The following is an 18,507-nucleotide window of genomic DNA, read 5'->3' as shown; positions in this document are numbered from 1 at the left end:
TCAAAAAATTAAAAGTTACAAAGAGCATGTGCACCTTGTAATACGTAGTTAAGACCGTTTAAGGAGGATGTATCTGCAACTTCAGCTATATGGTTAAGCTTCCTTTGCAATACTCGTTCTTTGTCTGAAACTCCAACCTGATCAGCAAAGCACATAGAAAAACAAGCATACATATCATTATCAAATATTTTACAAGCTATCCCTCTCCAGGATTAAAAGCAATCATAATTATTATTTTATGAGCAAAGCACATAGAAAAGCAAGCATACATAATTATTAAATATTTTACAAACTATCTCTCTCCAAGATTAGTCAAGGTGCGCGTAAACTAGAACTAGTGTCCCTGGGACACCCACCTGCTTACTAAAAAAAATGTTCAAACTAGATTTGCATTTGACCTGGAAACAACAGAACAAAGTTCCTATAGTGTGGACAGGTGGCGCATCATCGTCCCAGGCATCAACAACCATTGCTACCATTGCACCAACAGCATAAATGTACACTATCCACGGATTATAATTCTTTCTAATACAGTGAAAATGGCAAGGCTAGTGGCAATTGCAAGTACAAGTGTTGTCTTTGGCTTCTTCTTCGTTGTCTTTTTCCTTCATGTTGGCTTCATCTTCTTTTTCGTACTTAATGTTGCAATTGCATTGTGTGCAATTAGAATCACAAGTACATTTAAATATTATGTGCCTTGATTCGGGATAACAGATGTTAATTTTTTCTTTAAGTCGGCCTTGATTAAAATAAATAATATATTAGGTTCTATGGAGTCCAGTGTTTCATTGGAGTCAGTGGAGTCCTTGTGCAACTAAAATGTAGCTTAAATTGTTGCAAAACATATCATTTTTCCAATGATATTCTACAAATATCACAATTTTATTGAAAATCTTGCAGATTACACATATTTTACAAGTCTAACGTAGCAAAATATATTATTCCACAAAACATGTTTACTTTGCACAAAATAAATGTTCATGTTCCAGAATATACATATTGTACTTGTAAATATATGAGATTTGCATGATTTTATTGAAGTAATGATATTTGTGAAACATGTTTTGCAAGATAACAGGTTTTAGATAATATTTTATTTGCAGAACATGGACTTTATAAGGTGAACTCCATGCAACTTTACTCTATAAGTGACTCATAATTTAACAATATTCCGTCACTAGTCAACTGTTTTTATATTTTAAAGCATTTTTAATCACATATTAAAAGATAGATGCACTCGTTATACTTTACTACCCTATAACTAGTACAATTCTTGTTTGTTAAAATGATTATTATTTTATTATTTTTATTTTAAATATCATATATATTGTAGACATAGATGAAATATAATTATATGAATCCATTATATTAACGAAATTCAAGTAATTATATTTAATTTATTTTATTAAATAAAAAAAAATCATAAAGAAGCTCTCTTTTCTTCTTTTTTTTTTAAAAAAAAATATTTTAAATATTCCCAATCTCATTGATTAATTTATAAAATTCATACAAGATTGTGTAGTTAAATGGATTAAATTTTGATCACTGGGAGGATAGTAGTTTTAAAATTATCAAAGATTAATTAATTAATTTCCAATCAAAAATCAACCAGAAATAGATTTATTTTTATTTTTATTATATATAATTACAAATTTTAATTACCAAAATTAAATCAAAGTTGCACAATTTTTTAATTTAAAAAATCATTGAACTTTAATTAAAGAGTTTAGAGTAATTTTACAGTAGGAATCATAATAAAATCACACTTATCAAAAATTATTTTAAAGTAAAATTAAATTTAAAATTATTTTTTTCCAAATTTTAATTGTTAAACTTTTTAGAATCCCATACAGTCTATCCAAGGTGAATTCCTTGTAATCTTGAGAGTTTCTTAGTAAGATTGACATATATTTCCATTTCTTTGGTACAGATCTCAGGAATTTGAGTTTGAGTCCTTTGTTTAATGGACTCTTCCATGCAAGTTTAGAGCATTCAGCAGTTTTTGAAATCTACTGAAAATGTTAGTGAGTGACTCACTTTCTTCACTATGAAAATGCTCATATTGCTGAATTAACAGTTGCATTTTATTTTTCCTTACTTGCTCAGTTCTATCACATATGACCTGAATAGTATCCGAGACCTCTGTAACAGTTTTGTAGTTTATGATGTTGTCAAACATGTCACCATCAACACCATTAAACAAAATATTCATGACCTTCTTATCCTTATGAACTTGTTTAATATCTAGATCAGACCATTCTGCTCTAGGCTTTGGGATGGATGGCTTATTTACTATAGTAGCTATCATAGGGACATGTGGGCCTTTCTCAATGCAGTCCACATATTCTTAATCTTGAGAGAGTAGATGCAGATGCATCTTCACCTTCTAATGGTGATAGGTGTCTTTATCCAGAAATGGAATTTTTACTCCAACATCCTTTCTGCTCATCTTGTTAGTTGTTGTGATCTTTAAACTCTTTGTTCTTCAAGAGCTTACTCTGATACCAATTGTTATTCCCTAACAATCTAGCAAAGAATTAGAGAAAGGGGGGTTGAATGTAATTCTGGCTACTTTTTCAATTTTAAGAACAGTTTTACTGTGAATATATAAATGTGTTTGATTTGGCTATGGTGCGGAATGAAAGTATGGATCAAATCAAAACACAAAGTAATTAAATACAAGTCTTTCAAAACTTTCTGGTGGATTGAACTTTTCCACCAGAGATATATATTAATATCATGGTCGTATCTATATAATCTGGCTTGTTATTTTTCATGTCATTTATACTAGTTGATTTTTACCTACTACTATTGAAGGAAATAATGGAAAGTAAACATAGTCTCTAGTCGTTAGTCCACCTTTTGAAGAAATCTATCTATTAATAAAATTAGATGTTGAAGAAATCTATCAAATTGTTGAATTGGGGTTGCAGGAAAGTGCCCGAAATCCGGCTAGATTTTTTTAAACCTGGAAATACAAACTTACGACGGTTGTTCATCACATATTTCGTCGTAAATAGGCCCTAATTCCTAAAATATGACGTTTTTTCTGTCAGAAATTTCTAACTTATGACGTATTTTTCTGTCATAAAATTATGTTTTATCTTATTAAAAGTGGGTTCCATAAAGTAATATCCGACATTTTTTCCGTCGTAAGTACATAACTTACGACGTTATTTTTCGTCGTATTGATTATGTGGGCCCCTACTTCCTAACTTGCGACGCGATTTTATCTTGTGACGAAAAAACGAACTTACTACTCGACCAAAAATGACGATTTTTTCCTTTATAAATGGCTCAATTATGACGATTTCAGTTCAAAAAAACCGTCGTAAATGGCCAGATTTGTTGTAGTATATCAGGTACAAGCTTTTAGATATTCTTTAAAACTTGGATATTGTGTCATTCTATTGTGTAAAATATGTACATCTTAAATGCTTTTGATGTGGTGTTACATAGTACCAAGTTTTGTGGTTTTCATTTATAGACGCTGGCCACGGTTTAAGTTGGGATACACCAAATATAGAGATGCTGGTTGATTTTTTGAATTATTATCAGAACTGGGATCCTTCCTACACAAGGCAGAGGACATTGCATAGCTGCTACACATGTTTCGTCCCAAACGACGTACCAGCTTAAAAATTTGGATTCTTAGTTTTCTTACAACTTGTATCATATGTCCTACGCTAGAGTGTACTGATGATGATAGATGTATTGGTTGAATGATAATTAGTTGAATGTAATTTCTAAATTGTGCAATGGACATATATTTTATGACTCCAAGGTTTTTAATTTTGTTAATGCATCAATTTTCTTATAACAAAATGGATGTCTAATAATTCAATATACATCATTTTTACTGTGAAAAAGCTTATATAAAAGAATAAAATATACATCACTTTTGTTGTGTTAAAAATGATGTCAAAAAGTACAATATACATTAGTTTCTCTGTGTTGAAATCGAAGTCTAAAAATTGATAGACATCACTGTTTTGAAGGAAATATATGTCTAATGGGCTGAAAGACATCGGTGTATGGACGATGTCTACAATAGACATCACCGACATCAATATCTGTTGCAAAACAACATAGACATCGCCGAAAATCGATGTCTATGGACATTTTTCTTGTAGTATATTGATTCATAGCAATTTTTATGGATCTTGTACATTATATCATAAAGGGGAGATGATGGGATGAGATTATCATTAAAGATACATCTTATAAAGCACATTCCTATGATGGGGGTAAGTGGTGTAGGAAATGTAACAGGTACACTGGAATAGTGGACAATGTGCCACGGAGAAATTCATGTTTAATTGCTACTTGCAATATTATGATCAAACAACATTTCTTTCATGCTACTTTTATAGGCCAATTTTTTTGCTTTTCTTTAACTCACTTACTAGCTCGATTTTACTTTTTTTTAGCGGAATTTGATTTTAGTTTAATGTTTTCTCAATGGATCAATGAAGTATTTCTAAAATATTATCAAGTATTACAAAATATTGTAGAATTATTATTAAAACTACAATGATATATGTTGAAAAAAAAATAATGTATATATTACTGAAATATATATTGATAACAGCTATATTGGTAACGGCTATATTGATAACCTCTAAACCCTAGAAAACTCCCCTCCTAGAAAACTCCGCTCCTAGAAAACTCCGCTCCTAGAAAACTCAGCCCCTAGAGCCCCTAGAAAACTCTGCCCTGTATTGTATCTATAAATCCCTTTTCACACGCCCTCTCCCGATCAACATCTTCAATTACAAAAATCCCCAATTACAAAACACAAGCTCAGACATTTTACAACAGATCTGAAGATGTCTTCATTCAACACACCTATAGCTTCCCAACCCAACTACCCCCCACATTCTCAACCCAACCACCTCCCACAGTTTCCACCTAAGAAGGTCCCGCGTGTGCACAAGTTTAGGTCACTGGCCGATTTATATCAGGCCACAAAACAAGTTAATATACCAGTCGATTCTCGGCCCCATCTTCCCAACATCTCCCGCCCCCCAGTCCACCCAAAAGAGAAATATATAGAAGATCTCCTGAAGGCAACCATAGTTGTTGTGGCTCCACATATTTATTATAATGAGCTCACATGTAAGATATGTGGATTTGGGGACAAAGAGGACCAAATATTGATATGTGATGATTGTGATAATGGGTTTCATATGAAGTGTCTGAGACCGGCTGTTCTTGAAATTCCCCCTGAAAACTGGTATTGTGATGGTTGCCGCAGTAAGCACCCAGAAGGTATCTGTCACTCTACTTCATTACATTGTATGTTTGTGCGCGTCCTAATAAAATTAATATCTAAGTTTTAGTGGCACGGATCTGAAATACAAGTTAGTAATAATTGTTGTGACCTAAGTGTTGATTTGAGATTACAATTGTTACAATTGTTAATAATCCATTGGTTGTAGAACTTGTGTAACTTTAAAAATCAAAGTAAGGTAAATAGGAAAAATGTGGTCCTGAAATTTTTTTTATTTAATTTTACAATTTGGATTTCTTTTTAAATTTGATTTGATTATATTGCAGAATCAACCAGAGATGGATCTAGTAAATCAAGGAAGAGGTATTTTGGGATTATAGCTAAATACATTTCACCGAAGGTAAGATTTTATTATTTTTAAATCAAGTTATTGATCATTTTTGGAATTGTGTACATATATATATGTTGTTAATCTATTTTTATTGTTATTTAGTACATGAAGTGTTTTAATTTTAATTTTAATTTTGCTAATTTCCATATTATGTGACATAATTTTGCATTTTATCAATAGCATATTGTTTTATTAGTACTAATATTGTCAAAAGCAAAAACAGACCATAAATCCCCCTAACTTCTTTGTAGCAGGTAGGGGCCTATTTCTCAAAGTTGTGTACATCATTTAAACTAACTAGGTACAACTAAAGATGTGCTAATTTTTCACATATACATTAAAAAAAATTGTTTTTTTACAAATGTAAATAATTGACATTTATCTTACTTGGGCTTTATTTAAAATGTATTTAAAAATATAAACATGATTCATAATATTTTTTCTACTTATAGTTGTATTATAAATTACTTAGTTGTATTATGAATTATTGTCATGACCTCATATTTTGATAGCTATCTTATATATTGTTGATATTTTAGTTCCTCAAAAAAGGGGTAAACGTTTGCCAAAAAAATCTACAAAATTTCTTCCGTACGTTCCAGCAAATGATGTTGAGAGTAGGAACAGACAAATGGATTCTCTAGGTTTTGCTCTGCAGAGTAAGAACGTAGCATTTAGTGATAAACTGACTTACTCACATGACATGGCTCCTAAATCTGCTAATCAATCCAAGTATGAGGCAGATGACATCCAGGTATATACATTTTAAATTTTAATTATAGGAGCACAACTCGTTTCCTTTGTTAAGTAATGTTCTTTTCTTTTCGAATTTATCTTAATTGAATGCACATTGTATTTAATGTTATATTTCTTATTTGGTTAGGAACTATCTACCGAAGATTACATAACAATAAAGAAATGTAAAGCAATGATGAAAGGAGGAAAATGTCCTCCTCTTAAAGTTGTTTTTGATGAAGTGGAAGGGTATAAAACATATTTGATAGATTAATTGGGTTTTGTTATTAATTATACAGATAGAATGTATATTAATTATGCATTTTTGCATTTCCAGGTACAAAGTTGAAGCATATGGTCCAATCAAAGCCATGACTTTTCTTGCTGAGTATACAGGAGATGTAGATTTTGTCAGGAATCGGAGAGATGATGAGAATTTTGATAGCTTTATGACCCTCCTTACTTACAGAGACTCAGAAGAAGAAGATGGTCTCTTTATTTGCCCGCACAAGCGGGGAAATATAGCTCGCTTCATCAGTGGCATTAACAACCATTCTGCGTAAGTATTTATGTGGTTCATACCCTTTAATTCTATATTTTTCGTTGTCTAAAAAATATGGATACCCATACCAAAATATTGACTAGTGCTGTAAAAATACAGGGAGGGAAGAAATAAGAAAAACCTCAAATCTGTGAGGTACAATGTTCGTGGTAAATGTCATGTTTATCTTGTCGCTCTTCGTAATATAAAAAAGGGAGAACGACTTTGTTTCGATTATAATGGACAAGATAATGGATATGATACACAACATTTTATTTAGGAGGGATCCTAGGAATGAACATTTTTTTACCCATGTACTCATTCTTCATATTTGTTATTTTGTTATATATTTTAGTAAGGCTAAATGACTTATAATACATGTAGTTGTTGATATGTAGTTTCAGATTAATAACTTATAATAGCTACAAATTTTAGTTTCCGCAATGAATAGAATAAATTTGTAACAACTAAATTAAGAGATTACATAATATATTTTGAAACCACGGCATTGTATAAGTCACATATAAAGCATTAAGAAAGTGCCACAACCTCTCCAGCATTACACACATGTAACCTACATCTGGGAGCTAATCCACAGTTTCCTTTTTCACAACCATGAAGAAACAACAAGAAATTATTTTTTAGAAAAATTCTAATTTTATTCTCTAACCCCTAAATCTCACATTCTAATCAACTTCTATAAATTTGTTTTCTCCAAACATAGAATTATGTTCCTTCCTCTAGCAAGTTTATATATTTATATATATATTCTTGTTCATTTGACACATAAAATCACAAATTTTTGAAGATCAGTTTTATGCACAGGGGCAAGTTTACTCACAAAAGTACTTAACATGTTTCATATTGTATTAAATAAGTGATAAATTTGACACTGAATCAAACTTTGTGAGCTCCTTTATAAGTTTGATACCATATTAAGTAAAGAACTCATTTTAAAACTATAAAGTGTTAAAATTAGAAGGCCTAATAAAAATGAATTTATATTACAGTCTAACAATGGTAAGTGTTCATGTAGTTTTCATAGTCCATTGGTGTAGCACCTGCCTATAACTTCCAAGAAAATTACTAATCAAATTTTATTATAATAAAGAGCAACTTCAACAAATTTCTAGAACTTTATATAAAATATATATATATATATATATAGTCCTCTAAGATACAAAACTTGTCTCATTCCAAGCAATATCTCGTTTCCTACGTCCTAACTTATTTTTTAATAATCAAATTTACTTATGAATTGGGAGAGAGAGAAATGAAGCTATCAAAAAGTAAAAAGTAAGTGATATGTACTAGTTAGGGAAGATATCACACTACAAGAAACACACAATACAAGAAATATGGCTTTTTTTGACCAGCTTATTTCGACCAACTCAAAATAATGACAAGAAATGACCGTGCAGAAATATCGGCGATCAGTATATGTGTATTACCGACCGCTTATTCTGACAACGGTCAAAGATTGTCAAATATTTTTTACTCTTGCTCGTGTGGTGTCTAGATCAAACAAAATTCTGATCAAGTAAATTGAATGTTGTTCGGTCGATAAATGTAAAAGTCAAACCTTGTTGAATAACCGTTAAATTGATCTACACATCAGCTAACTTCGACCAGTATACCAATCGGGTGTTAGTCGGTTTTTCTCCGGTGAAAAAGATGATCTCTAATTTTCTCTGCAGTTATGAGAAAATGAAATATTTATGTTTTTTGACCGATTATGGTTATATATACATGCATATGATCTATTTACTTATAGTTTATATCATCTTTTGATTTTTTTTTCAAAATTTATAAGTTAATCTTGAGGTATATTACATACACACACATATATATATATTGATGATGGTTATAAGTGTGTGTGTTTATGCGCGCATGTCTTTATGTATGAATATGGAGTATATATATGATCTAACATATTTTGTTTGTATTTTTTATAAATATAGGCATGGATGCGAAAGATCGTTTCTACAGGGAAGTCGTCTGGTAACTCACCGAAGCGAAGGAAAACTTATCGAAGCTTGAACAAAAGATGTAGGAGAAGAAGATCGAAAATCAACTAATTTATGAGATGGACAAGTGTGGGATCACGATGGAGGAATTTGAAGAGCAATTGAAGGTGATCGAGTATTTAAAGATGACTTACAGCCATATTAGAGAATGTTGAATGTTGTTTGTTTTTTGTTTTAATTATGTTAATTTATTCGGTGTAGGTATGAACTGCGATTTAAATTTTTTTGGATTGTAAATGATGAACAGTGGATTTAATTATTGATTTTTTATTTGAAATTAAAAAAATTTCCTGATAGCTTTAAAACTATCGGGCAAATTTTTAAGACATGATATAACCAATACCGACCAACTATTACGACTGATCTACTTAATCATGACCGATTGTGGCTTTTCTTGGGATTTATGCGAACAATGACCATATTCATCATATATCGATCGAACTCATACAATACGGCCGATATCAGCCAGTGATTTCTATTTTTTAATCTAACTTATCATCTGACTCTATACCAACCACATTCGTCGGTAATTACACAGACAAATTTACCGACTGAGGCAACAGTCGGTAATATTTATCTATTGCGACCAACTTTAGGACCAAACATGATTGCAATTAGACATATTAAATTTTTCAACCAACCTATTTGATTGATTGGTGTGAGATATAATATTTTAATCACATGAAAGTTCGGAAAGTGACCAATGGGGTTGCTTTGGAGGTTTTTCAGTTATTTTTGCTCATAGTACTTCTTGACGTCATTTTTTGTATAATTTTAAGCTATTTACACACACACAGACATATATATATATATGTTATATATATATATTTGTGTGTATGTAGATCTTGTATTTTATGAATTATCAAATTTGTTGACGAACCTGAAGATTTGGAATTGTAAGTTTATTTTGTCCATGTAATTGTAAATTTCTTTGTATTTATGTGTAATATATTTATGTGTAGGTGTAATAAATTTGTGTGTGTAATAAACTTATGTATGTTTGTGTAATAAATGTTTACGTGTAATTAGTTGATGAGTATATTTGTATTTGTGTGTATTATAATTGTGTGTGTAATGAATGTGTCTATGAAATTGGTTGACGATGAGTATATTTGTATGTATAATAAATTTTTTACGTGTACTAAAATTTTGTACGAGTAATAATCTTATGTTTGTGAATTGATTAGACCAAAAAATATGTATATGTAGATGTCGTCCATGCTTAATTGGGATTGGATTTCTCGATGTTCAGAAAATCGATTTATATCATCAAATGATGAATATAGGAAATGTGTCGATGCATTTATTGAATTTGCTAGTGTACATTGAATTAAGGGAGAAAAAATAAGGCGCCCATGTAATACATGTGAAAATGGTAATTTTTTCAAGTTTGATGGAGTGAGAAATCATTTCCTTATGGATGGTTTTTTGGAAACTTATAAAGTGTGGGAGGTACATGATGAAAAAAATTAGGAAGTCAAAGGAGGAAGCGTCATTGGACTATGAAAACTGAAAAAACTTTTGATATACATACATTATTATGAGATATTAGTGGGCCAAATAATAAGGATGGAAAAATAAAAGGTAGTAGTATGTTGATGAAAAAACGCTAAACTCAAGTTCTTCTCAAGTCTACAAGGATTTTATTGATGTTGGAGCTCCTATTTATCCCGGTAATATAAAAAAGTATGTGAAGATGACACTTATTAGTAAATTATTACATTTCAAAAATATGGCAAAATGCTGTGAATATGGCAAAATGCTGTGAATTATTGCATTGCTTTTCGATGTTCTTTCTAAGCATAATACATTGCCTCTTACATACTATAGTACAAGGACATTGATGAAGAAGCTAAGTTTGGGGTATGAAAAAATTGATACATTTAAAAATGATTTTATGTTATACTACGGGAATAATGTATCAACACTCGTTTGTGATATTTGTGGCGAAGATTGTTACAAAATTCAAAAGAAGAAAAATAGGTTTAATAAAATGATCTTCTTTACAGGCTCACACTCAGCTTAATAAAAATTATTTTCACAATTGATTTACAAGGCAACTCATATTTGTCAAGTCAATTGAATCTATGAGATAGCATTATATACATTTAACTTCCTAGTTCAAACTCAACCAGTAGAGCACGTTCAATCTCTTATTTGAATGCGGAGCTTGAATGCGGAGGTACCTCCACGGTTGACGAAATCGTTTGGGTTGTCCCCGTGGATGTTCCTCCTTCAAGGACGCTGTTTGTTATCCGTGTTCTCGCAATGGTTGTTGTTGTGCTGTCCCACAGACGGCGCCAAATATTATGGATCAAAAACTAAAGTATACTAATTGCTGTATTTATTACTAAGGAACGTGAGCTTCGAGACTCGATTTGACTGCTCTTGTGTTTCGTGACTCAATCTGCCTTAGTACCTTACTGATTGCCAAAGATCAAATCAAAAAAACGTAGTTCTGATTTTTGGGGTGAGGCCCCTTATATAGATGTTGGGAGTCCTTGAATTAGACTTGGGTTAGGAGACTTGGTGGGCAAGTCTCAGAATTAGAATGAACTTTGGAGTTTTAGAAAGTAGGAAACTGATTCCATATCCTATCAGGTCCCCTGGGGGCTAATTTTCAAGGATTTATATCCTCATTGGGACTCATCTTGACAGCTGATTTATCCCTTATTAATTAATTTCATAATTAATTAATATTCAGGGTTTTGGGCCCTTTCTAATTGGGCTTCGTTATTGGACCGTATCTGGTCTAATTAATTTTAACACCAATTATATTCCTAGGCTATTTTTGGCCCCTATCAAGGGTCTTGGGCCTCCTCTAATGTGCTTAACTGTCAAGCCAATGTTAATACAATTAGTGTGATATTAATTACGTAATAAGAGTTTATTTTATTCCCTATCAATATACATATTATTTCAGAGACAAAACTGTTACATCGTTGAGTTAGTCTTTACCTTTTGAGATAGATAGCGCATGCTATAAATTTTAAAATTTCATTTTTCTGGTCATAAAATTAAGTGATCAGTTTGAAACCGCTTGGAGTTCGGTGACCAACATGATAAATGATATACTAGCCCTACTTAGTGACTCACTAGATTATTAACCCGATTTGAGAGTGATCTCTAGTATCACGATATTTACGGTTGAATTCTCAATTCTGTATACAAAATTCGGTATTATATATTAACTTTTTTTAATTGATGTTCGTGTAAATTTTGATTATAATTCTTAAAAGTTACAATGTCATTCAAAGTTGTTCGAATATAATTGAAAGAAAAAACCGAAAGGTTTTCTAAAAAATACAACTTTTAGACAATAGTTTTTCCAAAAATATGAATAAAATAATTTTCAAAAACATAATTTTTAAAAATTTCATTTTCAAAAATATGATTTATAAGTTTTGCAATGTAAATTTGCAACTTCAATTTTATTTTCTTCAAAGTTATATTTAGATTTGAATTGGATTTCATATATAAAATCAACTTATACAACATAAATCAAATTTATTTAACAAAAAAATATAAAATAAAATGTCGATAAAACTGGATGTTAAAGGCTGAAAATTATATTTTAAAAATAATTATACTTAAAATAAGGTATTTTTGGAAAATGTTTAAAAATGACTCCATTTTCTAATTAAATTTTAAAATATTGTTATTGTGGTTACTCCCCTAAAATATTTATAGGCCAAGTAGATTACTAGATTAAGTTGAAAAATCTGACGACGCGTTTGCGTTTATGCCTCGTTTAGATATGCTGGATTTCCGCGTTAAAAACATGTTAGGATAATAAAAAGTGAAAAGTACGAGTGTGCATGTCGGTTTGTGCTCATTTTTCCGAAATAATGTTTTTGGTTCGGTTAACCGTTTATTGGTTCATGTTTTTTTTAAAAAATTTTCTACCTAATTTTAATATGTTTACAAATTTAATAGTTATTAGCTTGAAAATATTATAGCATAAAAGAAAATATAATTTAAAATTCATTATAATAACACAATTTATATTTACAAAATGAGCTTATAATCAAATTTAAATTTTTAAAAAAACTATAGAAGACTGGTGGTGTTAATGTAAAAGAGGGTAGGGATTAACACTAAAGTGATAAAGTATTAAGAATTCTACACACGAGCTTCTATTTAAAGATCAATTTGTGTTCATCTATTATTTATATTAAATAATAATATTGGAGTTCAACGAACAAATTTAATTATGAATACTCTAATATATATTTATAAAATATTTATTTCAATTATTAATAATCATTTATTACTTCATAATTAATAATTATATTTATATCTACCTCATTATTATATAACATAATTTACTCTTTTATAATTTTATTAATATTTATTAATACTTACATTATTATCTATGTCATATTTATTTCATCTGATCACTAATTTATAACATATTATTATATAATATAATTAAATCATTGTTAATTTCATTAATATTTATTAATACTTACATTATTATCTATGTCATATTTATTTCATCTTATAACTCATTTATAAGAATTTATTATTTGGTATGTATTTAACATGCATATTTATCTATAGCTCATTATCATTATCATATAGTGATTGTGTATATATGCATGTGTACATACATTAATACATACATATTAACATATATACTAATACTATATTATTGAATAGTTTCATTATTATAATAGCTTTTACAAGTATGTTCGTACTCAATTTGCTGCTGCTATTAACTCTATTCGTTCAGATAATGCACCTGAATTTGCAGATGTTACTTGCACTCAATTTTACAAAACTTATCGAATTATTCATCAAAAATCTTGTGTAAATCGACCCTAGCAAAATGCCAAGGTTGAGAGAAAGCACATGCAAATTCTAGAGATTGCAAGATGTTTGAAATTTCAATGTGGACTTTCTTTGTCCTACTGGGGAGAGTTTGTGATGACAGCCACTTACCTAATAAACAGACTACCCACACAAGCCTTAAATAACAAAATCCCATATGAAATACTTCACAAAGAGCCTACGTCATTTAACAATTTGAGAGCCTTTGGTTGTTTGATACTTGCGTCTAACCCAAGCCAAACTCATGATAAATTTGAACCGAGATCAGTACCTTGTGTGATAATTGGATACCCTCCTAACCCGAAAGGCTACAAATTACTGAACTTGACAAATATGCAGATGTTTGTTACTCGAGATGCCATATTTCATGAGACTGTGTTTCCCTTAAATCCTACCTCACCCCAAACATATGTTCACCCTGTTCCTTGTATAATGCCACAACTGCCTAAATTGAAAGATACTAGTGATGATGACATATTTATCATTGAGACAGATGAAGCACCAGATATGTCTGACAATGAGGAAACATCTCAGGACTCCCCAGTGTTAAGAAGATCTACGAGAGTCACAAAAACACCTGCTTGGTTGGAAAACTTTGTTCATACAGCACTACCAAATGCCAACATGTCGTATGTTGCTGATCAAGTTGTCAATCCTCAATTCAATTATTTCTTGGCATCTCTATCCAACAACAATGATCCTGTAACATTCAATTAAGCAGTGCAAGAAGCACATTAGGTAGACGCTATGAACAGAGAGTTGTCAGCTCAGGAGGATAATGGAACGTGGGAAGTCACTACACTACCACCAAACAAGAAAGCCATTGGGTGCAAATGGTTGTTCAAAACTAAATTTAATCCAGACGGGACAGTTGAGAGGCATAGAGCTCGATGAACATTCAATTAAGCTTACTACAGTTAGAACATTACTAGATATGGCTGCAATGAACGACTGGATTGCTATTCAGATGGACGTCATAAATGCTTTTCTACACAGTGACCTTCTTGAGACTGTGTATATGAAATGTCCTATACATCAAGCTTCTACACCATAAAAACTGGTGTGCAAGCTTGTAAAATCTTTGTACGGTTTGAAGCAAAGTCCCCTACTCTGGTTCAATAAACTCTCACAAAATCTGATCACGCTAGGTTACTTGCAATCAAAGACTCATTACAGTCTCTTCACAAACAGGAAGGAATTAAAAATCACCCTTGTGCTAGTATATGTAGACAATCTACTCATTTCTGGAAATTCCAATGAGGAAATCAACTCTCTCAAAGCTCTGTTATCAAAGTCATTTCACATGAAGGATCTGGGAAAAAGCTTCATCTTTTGTTGACAAAAAGAAAACCCACATCATACGACTGAAATCATCGACGAAAAGTAAGAAGTACCTCTTTCCAGATGGGGTCGGTGGAGAGATTGGTCCGCATAAGTCACCGTGGACCAGCTCTAACCCTTTGCTAGATGCATAGCTTGACTGAGAGGGAAACGGAGTCCGTGTTTGCTTCGCCATGAGACATCCCTTGCATACTTCAGTAGGTTGAAGCAATCTGGGTAAACCTACAACCATATCATTTTCCTTCATGATGGACATTGCGTTAAAATTGACGTGGCCTAGGCGACAGTGCCATAGCCATGACTCTTCTTCCATCTTTGTATTCTGTGTAAATAAGCAGGCACCTGGTGACTCTTCCAGCATAATTTTATACAGCCGATTCACAGACCTCTTAACTTTCATCAACGCCCTCCCATCTTTCTCATAAACCCACAATAGATCACCATGCATTACCACCTTGTTACCTTCTTCCGACATCTGTCCAAGACTTATAATATTGTTGCACAGGCATGGAATATAGAATACATTAGCAAATATTCTTTCTTCTCCATTTTTACACTTAAAAGTGATTGACCCTTTCCCTTTTATATTCACGGTTGACCCGTCTCCAAACTTTACCTCACCAGTTATTCCTTCATCCAGCGTCGAGAATTTTGTTTTTATCTCCGGTCATATGATTACTAGCTCCATTGTCCAAGTACCATACTTATGACGTTCTCTTCGCTATTGGGTTTGTCTCCAATCTCGGGATTACTTTCTCCTCGTTCAGCAACACCATTTGTGTCTTACTTTCATCTAGCTCAGACAACAATAATGCAGGCTCGTCATCTTTGATTTCCACCAGATTTGCTTCAGACTTTTGATTTCTTTCTCGACGAGGCCTCCTGCAATCTGCAGCATAATGCCCCAGCATATTACAATTGAAACACCTCACAGTGCTTTTGTCTCGACTCATGCCTTTGAAACCACGACCACCTCGCCAATTGTTAGTCCCATCAGTGTTGCCTGTACGTTTTAGCCAGTCCTCCCATGTGAGTAAAAGTTTAGTGTCATTTTTCTCACGCCTGGACCACTCCTCCTCTGTCAACAACAACTTACTCCCTGCTGTCTCATTCTGCCCTTTCAATCTTTCCTCATGAGCTTGAAGCGAACCAACGGTCTCTTCAACTGTCATTTTCTCTAAATCTCCAAACTGCTCGATTGTTGAAGCTATTTGGAGAAATCTGGACGGAACCGCTCGAAGCAATTTCTTAACAATATATGATTCGTGCATTTCCTCTCCTAAAGCTCGAATGGTAGACACCAGACCATTGAGCTTCATATAAAAGTCATCAAGTTGCTCACCATCATTCATCCGTAAAGTCTCGAACTCCGCCTTAAGTGTCTGCACTCTGGCCTTCTTTACACGATCAGCTCCCTGGCACATGACTTTAATGGCTTCCCACCCCTCTTTGGCTGTTTTCTTTTCAGCGATGGATAATAACATGTCTTCAGGTATGCCCTGATAAATCATGGCCAAGGCAATCTTGTCACTCTTCTCATCTTTGGGGTCAGGCGCTTCTATCGCATTCCATACTCCCTGGGCCTGCATAAACACTCTCATTTTTAAAGCCCACGCCGTGTAATTTCCCTTGGCCAACATTGGGTAAGTTAGCCCAAACGATCCACCTTTGTTTTTCCCGTTATCCATCTTACAGTGCTGTCTCGAGAGTACTCTGAATATATGAGCTCTGATACCAAATGTAAAAACAGAACTATATATTTGAACTCTTTAACACAAGTAGATAAATCTGAAGAGCTTAATACGATACTTAGCTTCTTATTCAGCCAAAGAGATTACAAGAAGTACTTAAATAGAAACAAGAGTTGCTGGTTCCTAGAAAATAGCGACTACATTCCTACTCCTCATCTACTACTCCACGATCCTATAAAACATGAAACAAACACCTAACTAAGCCTTAGCTGCAGTCCTGACTTAACAGCTGATTTATTTAAATACAAACTTCAAAATACGAAAACCAAATTTAAATTAAAACCAACAAATAGTTATTGTTATGTTTAATACAAAGTTTTATTGTTATTATTTTGTTTATGCCGGCATACCAGGTGTAACGACTGACAAACTATATATATTGATAAGAAGATACAAATTGATTTACAGATAGACTGGAAAATTGGAAAGAGGATGCATTCTGCTGAATAAGAGCTTTAATCACCTCTGCGATAAATTGAAAAATCACAAATTAAATCGGCAGGACAAGTTGAGTATGTGAGGATGATCCAATACATATATGAATATGATATACAAAAACGAAAAAGTAAGTTTCAAAGAAAAATTAAAAGAATGATCAGAAAGGTAGAACTGTAGGTTTCGAAAGAGGTAAGCGTGATCGCAGTCTCCTAGAGATGAACCTTTCTAGAGAATAACATTCAAATAATGAAACACTAGACTTAGTTTTAGGCATTTGTACGCAGAGTTAGTCAACTAATAAATTTGGTTGACAAGACTATTATGTTCTTGATTTTCTACTACTAACTACTAATAATCCTCTTACTTCTCAGTATAGTACATTTTGTTTAATTATTAATGTGAATCTTAAGTACATGAACTTGAAGATCATAATTCTTTAATAATATTTACCAGCACTATAACAGCAAGCTCAACTATTGTTTCTTCTTAATAATTTCCTGCTGTATTTGTGTTGTTTTTACAAACATTCTCATGATCACCTATATTGCCGATGCTGATTTTCAAGCTTCTGATTTAAACTCTGATTCATAGTTCTTCTTCAGCTGATTCATCTTTAATAAAAAATATTGTGCGTGTCACTTCCTCAGATATCTGCTATCTCTAGACTTCTTTTTATGCTAGGTTTCCAACTGACTCGAAGCTTAGATTATTAGGGAAAATTATACGCAGTAAGGGGGTAGAGGTCATGGATAGGCAACAAGATGCTTTAAAATCTAATGGAGCTTCCACACAATAAGGCAGTTAATGGCAAAAATGGATATATAAGATCATTATCAAATGCACTACCTAATAAGGATAGGTGTTCATCATGATTAAGGAAAGATCTTCTATAGCTACACCTAAAGTGTGTTCAACAAATGCATTTCTTGATGGTGATTTACTTGATGAGGTTTACATGTTTTTTCCTCTAGGTCACGTTAAACCCTTTAATGAATAATTACGCTGATCTTTTACCCAAACTACAGAAACCTTATAAGAATATAAGTAAGAGCTCGGCAATGGTTTTCTGAATAACAAGTAGTAGTTTTATTATCTAGAATTTTACAATCTCTAGCCAGTATTCTGCTTCTAATATTCAGCAAGGGATCTTGTTTTGCTGCTATTGTGATAAAAACAGATGAGGTTAGCCTTGCAAGAACTGATTTGCAGACATTAGT

The 18,507-nt window shown here is 32.2% G+C and overlaps 1 protein-coding gene across 1 annotated transcript; it reads left to right on the top strand.

The window, feature by feature from the left end:
* The first annotated feature begins 6,255 nt into the window (after positions 1-6,255).
* Positions 6,256-7,180, top strand: LOC141701263 (putative Histone-lysine N-methyltransferase ATXR5). Its single transcript, XM_074504948.1, has 4 exons — positions 6,256-6,378; positions 6,508-6,608; positions 6,697-6,918; positions 7,021-7,180. The coding sequence occupies exons 1-4, from the start codon at positions 6,256-6,258 to the stop codon at positions 7,178-7,180; spliced, it is 606 nt and encodes a 201-aa protein (XP_074361049.1).
* The last annotated feature ends 11,327 nt before the right edge of the window (positions 7,181-18,507 follow it).

The sequence above is a fragment of the Apium graveolens genome, unplaced genomic scaffold (assembly GCF_009905375.1).
Source record: "Apium graveolens cultivar Ventura unplaced genomic scaffold, ASM990537v1 ctg366, whole genome shotgun sequence".
NCBI classification, from domain to species: domain Eukaryota; kingdom Viridiplantae; phylum Streptophyta; class Magnoliopsida; order Apiales; family Apiaceae; genus Apium; species Apium graveolens.
Note: the sequence above shows the minus strand (reverse complement) of the source record. Positions and strands in the feature narration are given on the sequence as shown.

Bases quoted from the DNA above. Each gene is read 5' to 3' on its own strand.
- LOC141701263 (XM_074504948.1), top strand. From the start codon at position 6,256: ATGGATTCTCTAGGTTTTGCTCTGCAGAGTAAGAACGTAGCATTTAGT. The intron at 6,609-6,696 runs GTATAAAACATA...TTGCATTTCCAG, and splicing joins GTTTTTGATGAAGTGGAAGG to GTACAAAGTTGAAGCATATG. The intron at 6,919-7,020 runs GTAAGTATTTAT...GTAAAAATACAG, and splicing joins GGCATTAACAACCATTCTGC to GGAGGGAAGAAATAAGAAAA.